The sequence below is a fragment of the Engraulis encrasicolus genome, chromosome 22 (genome assembly GCF_034702125.1).
Source record: "Engraulis encrasicolus isolate BLACKSEA-1 chromosome 22, IST_EnEncr_1.0, whole genome shotgun sequence".
Taxonomy (NCBI): domain Eukaryota; kingdom Metazoa; phylum Chordata; class Actinopteri; order Clupeiformes; family Engraulidae; genus Engraulis; species Engraulis encrasicolus.
Window position 1 is genome coordinate 17,962,557 of NC_085878.1, and position 7,500 is coordinate 17,970,056.

General features: G+C 45.7%; 1 protein-coding gene across 1 annotated transcript in view; it reads left to right on the forward strand.

The window, feature by feature from the left end:
- The window catches only part of LOC134438462 (RNA-binding Raly-like protein), a 120,894-nt gene that overhangs the window by 91,045 nt on the left and 22,349 nt on the right, over positions 1 to 7,500 (forward strand). The window contains exon 3 of the mRNA XM_063188040.1: positions 400 to 450. Within this exon, the coding sequence (XP_063044110.1) occupies positions 400 to 450 (51 nt within the window). The remainder of the gene's footprint in view (positions 1 to 399; positions 451 to 7,500) is intronic.

The following is a 7,500-nucleotide window of genomic DNA, read 5'->3' on the forward strand; positions in this document are numbered from 1 at the left end:
GTCAGCTTATCTGACAGCTCCCGTGTCCTTGTCTTTATTCCTCTCCTTCACCCACTCACTCACTTGTTTTTTTCTTTCCCCCCCCTCTACCCTTCTTCCCCCATTCTCTCTCTGTCTCTGTCTGTGTCTCGCTATCACTCTGTCTATGTCTCTGTCTCTGTCTCTGTCTCTGTCTCTCTCTCTCTCTCTCTCTCTCTCTCTCTCTCTCTCTCTCTCTCTCTCTCTCTCTCTCTCTCTCTCTCTCTCTCTCTCTTTGCCTCTCTCTCTCTCTCTCTCTCTCTCTCTCTCTCTCTCTGTCTTTCCTCTCACTCTCTCTCCTGTCTCTGTCTCTGTCTCTGTCTCTCTCTCTCTCTCTCTCTCTCTCTCTCTCTCTCTGCCTCTCTCTCTCTCTCCTTGCAGATCAGAGTACGACCTGGACTATGAGTGTTACCAGGAGGACTTCTATGACAGGTACTGTCAGCGGACTGTGCCGAGGCCTTTTTAAGTGCTGTCCATCAGAGAGATGGAGACAGGGGGGGTGGGGAAATACACCACTCACTTCTCCATCCCTCCTACCATCCCACCTCCCTGCTGTCAAAAACATCTCCCTCTACTGTGTCTCACTCTCTCCTCTCCTCTCTGTCCGTCCGTCCGTCCGTCTGTGTGACAGTCTCTTACATTTCCTCTCTGTCATTCCTTCTCTCATTTATTATCTCACTTTCTCTCGTTCACTTTCTTTTCTTTCTTTTCTATGTCTATATTTGCCTCTCAGTCCATGCTGATATCTCTTGTGGTCCCTCTCTCTCTCTCTTTCTCTTTCTCTCTCTCTCTCGCTCTCTCTCACTCACGCACACGCACACGCACACGCGCACACACACACACACACACACACACACACACACACACACACACACACACACACACACACACACACACATTTGTCCATCAAGGTGTTAAGTCCCATCATGTCTGTCTTGTCTTGTCAGGGATTTACAGTAAGACTGGTGCCAGATGACAATTTATCCCACAGCTTCCCATAACACACACATGTCAAGCTAAGCCTGTAATGAACAGAGCAAAACTCAATTCCAACTTTCCAATTTCAAATTCCACTCTTATTAACAAAGCACAATGTTTTGGTTGAGCTCTACAGAGCATAATTGGAATTGGTAAAAAAAAACATATTTTTCATACTTTTGGCTCATGCCAAATAATAGTTGCAGTTAATTTTTTGGTTAAATCAAAAACATTTTGACTGCCTTTCATTCACTTTTTCTTCAGCATTTTTATATTTCACCATGTAGGCATGTTCCTCTACATTTTCTTGATTAAAAATAAGAACCCATGTTCCCATGTGTGAGCACAATGCATATAGATTCTACACATGCAAACAGAAAATTACAGAAGTCCAAATAACAACACTTATCATGACTTGAATCATAGTCATAGACCCCAGCCTATTCAATGGACAAATAACTCACAAAAGATGAAAACTCTTGATTGATATCAATCGAAATCACAATCTCTTAAGCGAAATGCATGTTTTGTTAAAAATGAAAGTTCGAGAGAAGCGTAATGAAATTTAACGGGTCTAAATATCTGCGGGCGTGGGTATTGTCCGAGTTCTCAGTGGGAGCCCCGTACTCCCGAGCCCGAGAATCGTGTTAACCGTAGCCAACATTGGGCTCGGCAGTAATTCAGCACCATGGCCAGCGACCTTTCCCAATACACTATTTTGCATTTAACCCATGCTCCTCGAGTGCAGTTGGTCCTGCGACCCTGTGAAGCGGACAGCCGTTCTCCTGCGAGAACAGCACGATCACAAGAAGCCCGTTCTCCAGCGAGAACGAAGGTGTATGCATACATAGGCTTCTGAATTCTAATTTCAGATAGCGCACTAATGAGTCTGTTTTAGCATAAACCTCATGTGTACACAGCTTTGGCACTACAATGGTGAAAGTGTCCCCTGTGTGTGTGTGTGTGTGTGTGTGTGTGTGTGTGTGTGTGTGTGTGTGTGTGTGTGTGTGTGTGTGTGTGTGTGTGTGTGTGTGTGTGTGTGTGTGTGTGTGTGTGTGGTGAAGGCATCACCTTTGTTGCAGCATACTTAGCCTTTAATTTCTTTAACTACTGAAAATAATCCTCCATCAAGACGCGGATAAATACAAGGCAGCGACGCCACACAACACAACTGCAGTCAGCTGGCAGCTATTTGTGCATCCATATGCAAGTTATCTTTGAACCCATTTCTGTTTGTGTATGAAGGGAGTAAGGCTGAGCAAGCTACAAAGGTAAAAAAATGCAATTTTGCACGTTTAAATGGGATTTTTGACAAAAAAAAAGTTTGGGTCATTTTTTAGTTGCTCTGTTGTCACACAAAGACTCACAGAAACTCTGTGAGCAGCAGAGACCTGCTGACAAAGCAGACTTACAGTACACACTTACGGGGGCTGGAGGAACCGACTCCACTGTACCTACCATTAAAGGAATCTGTTTATGCAGATATCGCCACTGTATGATGAATGACTAATGTGTGTGTGGGGGTGTTTTTCATGTGAACTGTTTATTGTGTGCGTGTGCGTGTGCGCGTGTGTGTGTGTGTGTGTGTGTGTGTGTGTGTGTGTGTGTGTGTGTGTGTGTGTGTGTGTGTGTGTGTGTGTGTGAGAGATTACTTGTGCACTGCTGGCTGTCTGGCATTTGTGCTCTGATCCCACTGTGAGCTGTACACACACACACGCACACACGCACACACACACACACACACACACACCTGCACACATGTACACACGCTCACACGCACACACGCACACACAAACACACGCACACACACACACACACACACTACGCACACACACACACACGCACACACACACACACACTACGCACACACACACACACTACGCACACACACACACACATGTGTCTCCAGTCCAGTCTCTGTTCATTCTTCGTCATAATTGCTCTGAGAGCGGGACTCGTCCCGGAGCTGAAGCGAAGGTGACATGGGTCATTGAGGAAAAGGCCAGTCAGCATGTTTATAAAGGGGCCTTGTAGTTGAATGTGCATCTCTGCTGAACCCACCAACCGCTTTTCTCTCTGAAATGCACACAGTCAGTTAAACACAAACGCACACACACACGCACACGCACACGCACACACATACACATACACGCACGCACACACACACACACACACACACACACACACACACACACACACACACACACACACACTTACTCACTCTCTCTTCTCTTGCTATCTCTCTCTCTCTCTCTCTCTCTCTCTCTCTCTCTCTCTCTCTCTCTCTCTCTCTGCCGTACAGACGTGCGGTGCATACACAGCTTGTTTTAAAATGCTTCTGTTGCATTGCTCCCATGCGGTGGGCCATGATTGTTTTGTGTGTGTGTGTGTGTGTGTTTGTGTGTGTGTGTGTGTGTGTGTGTGTGTGTGTGTGTGTGTGTGTGTGTGTGTGTGTGTGTGTGTGTGTGTGTGTGTGTGTGTGTGTTCTTATTAAAGTTATGAATGACATAAGATTGAATTCTGATGCTGGCAAATCATCCGTCTTGGTGCTACTCGATTTAAGTGCAGCTTTCGATACAGTTAATCATTCTATACTACTACATAGACTGGAACACTGGGTTGGCTTTACAGGCATAGTGATCAACTGGTTAAAATCATACCTACAACAAAGAAGTTTTTTTGTCACCATTGGAAGACATACTTCATCACCGATGTCTCTGGATTGTGGGGTCCCCCAGGGCTCCATTCTGGGACCACTACTGTTCAATCTGTATATGTTGCCACTGGGACACATTATCGAGAATAACTCCATAAATTACCATAGCTATGCGGATTATACCCAGCTCTACTTATCTATGTCCCCCAATGACTACACCCCCCTTGAATCACTCTATCATTGCATGGACCAAATTAACAAATGGATGTCTCACAATTTCCTCCAGCTGAACACAGATAAAACTGAAGTAATTATATTTGGGAAAAGAGAGGAGAGACAAAAGATTGCTACTATCCTTGAAACGAAGGGACTGAAAGCAAGGGAAACAGTTAAAAATCTTGGGGTCCTCATTGACAGTGACCTAAACTTCAACAGTCACATGAAAGCTATTACTAAGTCTGCATTTTATCACATGAAAACATCTCTAAATTTAGGGGCCTGATGTCTAAACATGATCTGGAGAAGCTAATACATGCCTTAATTTCTAGTAAAGTTGATTACTGTAACAGTCTTTTTACTGGCTTCCCCAATAAGACCATTAAACAGCTTCAACTGGTACAAAATGCAGCTGCAAGGGTTCTTACAAAGACAAGGAAGTTTGACCACATTACTCCAATTTTAAGATCGCTGCATTGGCTCCCAGTAAGCTACAGAATTGATTTTAAGGCAATGCTACTTGTGTTTAAATCATTAAATGGAATGGGACCCACATATCTACTGGATATGTTTCACCTGTATGCACCGACCAGGTCAACGGAGAAGAATTTGCTGGTGATTCCAAAAGTCAAAACAAAGTGTGGAGAGGCAGCCTTTAGCTTCTATGCTTCAAAGCTTTGGAACCAGCTTCCAGATGACGTAAAAAATGCACCCACTATTGATAGTTTTAAATCTAGACTCAAGACAAAGCTGTTCTCAGATGCTTTCCCCTATCTTAAATTACATATAATTCTTTTTTATTATTATTATTTTTATGTTTTTCAAGGTTTTATGTTTTATTTTATTATTATTTTTACCTTATGTTTTATCTTAATGTTTTAAATGTTTTTTTTTTACTCTAATTCATTTCCTTCTTTCTTCCCTGTTTCCTTTCATTTACATTTGTTAACTTTGTGAAGCACATTGAGTTGCACCTGTGTATGAAATGCGCTATATAAATAAACTTGCCTTGCCCTGCCTTGCCTTGCCTTGTGTGTGTGTGTGTGTGTGTGTGTGTGTGTGTGTGTGTGTGTGTGTGTGTGTGTGTGTGTGTGTGTGTGTGTGTGTGTGTGTGTGTGTGTGTGTGTGTGTGTGTGTGTGTGTGTGTGTGTGCGTGCATGCCTGCGTGCGTGCGTGCGTGCGTGTATACATGCGTGTTTGCATGTGTGTGTGTGTGTGTGTGTGTGAACATGCATGTTTGGGGTGCATTTTCATAGCGGAATGAAGAGCAGAACGAAGTGCAGAGAGTGCTGCTAAGCGAGAGTGCCCCGTCCACCCAGAGATATTTGTTATGGGGGCTGAGGCGAGAGGCGGGAAGCGGGTCAGGGAGGGGGGGGATGGGTGGCGGTATTGTGGTGGCATTGTGAGTTGCCTGTATTGGCAGCCGACCGTCAGGCCATAATCAGGCCCTGTCAGACACTTGGCACTCCGGGAATAATGCCCGGCATCGAACTGCTCCTTCACGCCTAGCTAGCAGCCGGCCATCACTGTCTGCCGCCGCACTGGAGGGACTGCTACATGTAAGGGACAGCACAGTGCGGAGATAGACAACGTGTGTGTGTGTGTGTGTGTGTGTGTGTGTGTGTGTGTGTGTGTGTGTGTGTGTGTGTGTGTGTGTGTGTGTGTGTGTGTGTGTAGGGAGAACTGTAACCATACTGTTGTGTGTGTGTGTGTGTCTTTATGAGCACAAGATGTGGTGTAGGGCTGGAAAGGTACAGATGGGATATGACAACTTTGTGTGTGTGTGTGTGTGGGGGGGGGTAGGAAGGGATGACTATAGGGTAGAAATATAAGCAAATCTATGTGAATCTGATGAACGTGTGTGTGTGTGTGTGTGTGAGAGAGAGAGAGAGAGAGAGAGAGAGAGAGAGAGAGAGAGAGAGAGGGAATGTGTGCTTGTGTACATTTGTGTGTGTGTGTGTGTGTGTGTGTGTGTGTGTGTGTGTGTGTGTGTGTGTGTGTGTGTGTGTGTGTGTGTGTGTGTGTGTGTGTGTGTGTGTGTGTGTGTGTGTGTGTGTGTGTGTGCGTGCGTGTTCTGCACGCTTGTGTGCATGTGTGTGCATGTGTGTGCCTCTGTTTCTGTTTTGGTTAGTGTGCGCAATGGTCTGTGGGCATGCTTAATGTTGTAAGGAGTGGCACAGTGATTGAAGGCTCGCTTTGAAGTGAGACCAAACCAAATTGAGAAGAATTGTTTGTCAATGCCTGCGGTCTCCCACTCTCTCTCTTTTCCTCTCTTTTTTCCTCTCTCTCTCTCTCTCTCTCTCTCTCTCTCTCTCTCTCTCTCTCTCTCTCTCTATCTCTCTGTCTTTCTCTCTCTGTCTTTCTCTCTCTCTCTGCTGTTCTCTCTCTCTCTCTGCTCTATATATCTCTCTCTCTGCTCTCTCCCTCTCTCTCTCTCTGCCTGTTTTTCTCTCTCTCTTTCTCTATCTATCTATATCTCTCTCTTTCTCTCTGCTCTCTCTCTCTCTCTCTCTCTCTCTCTCTCTCTCTCTCTCTCTCTCTGCTATTCTCTCCATCTCTGGCTCTCCGTGGCTCTGCAGCTGCCCACACAGTCTCTCCTCTCTGCCTCTCTGCCTCTCTGCCTCTCCTCTCAGGCTGCGAGTTGTCTTTGTTTCTGCTGGCACTGGTGTGCTTCTCATCTCTCTGGGGGCGTGCAGTGCTTAGGAGAGCGTCTGGCACTCCACACCACCACTACTACCACCAACACACACACTGCCAATGCACACACAACATTTCTCACCGTCTGCAGACAATTTTGTCATCATTATACTACAGGTGCACACCACTGGAAGGAGCTGAATTGACTATTTTATTAGCACATAGATGGTGTACCTGTGTGCTTGCCTGCGTGTACATTTCTGTCTGTGTGTGTTGCATGTGTGTGTGTGTGTGTGTGTCCACCTGCACGTGTGTGTATCCCTGCACATGGGTCTGTGTGTGCCTCCAATCAAGCCACAATGAGGTGTTTTTTTCCCTCCAATATTTATTCGTAAGCCTCATGTTTGTGTGTGTGTGTGTGTGTGTGTGTGTGTGTGTGTGTGTGTGTGTGTGTGTGTGTGTGTGTGTGTGTGTGTGTGTGTGTGTGTGTGTGTGTGTGTGTGTGTGTGTGTGTGTGTGTGTGTGTGTTCACCGTTGTGTGTGTCATGTTTGTGCCATTGAAGGGTAGAAAAAGGTTAATGCATGAGGTGTGTTTCCTAGTCTGTCACCCTTAAAGAGTTGGGAGCTATTTTTTCCTGCAGCTCCATGTGTGTTTGCAGGCATTTATGTTGTCAAGCTGTTCCCCTCGCTCTCCTAACGAGGCATGGCATCTAATAACCCCCAATCTTCCCTTTTGTTTTTTCTTGCTCTCGCTCTCACTCTTTCTCTCTCTCACTTTTCCTGTTTTTCTTTTCCCTCTCTTTCTCATGCTAATCCCTCTGTATCATTCTGTATCTCTCTCTCTCTCTCTCTCTCTCTCTCTCTCTCTCTGTCTCTCTCTGGGAGGGGGGGGTGTCTGTTTTTGTTTATTTTGTGCGTGTGTGAGGGTTTAAAGCAGGTGTCCCCAAACTAAGGCCCGGGGGCCGGATGCGGCCTGCCAGCCCCCTTTGACCGGC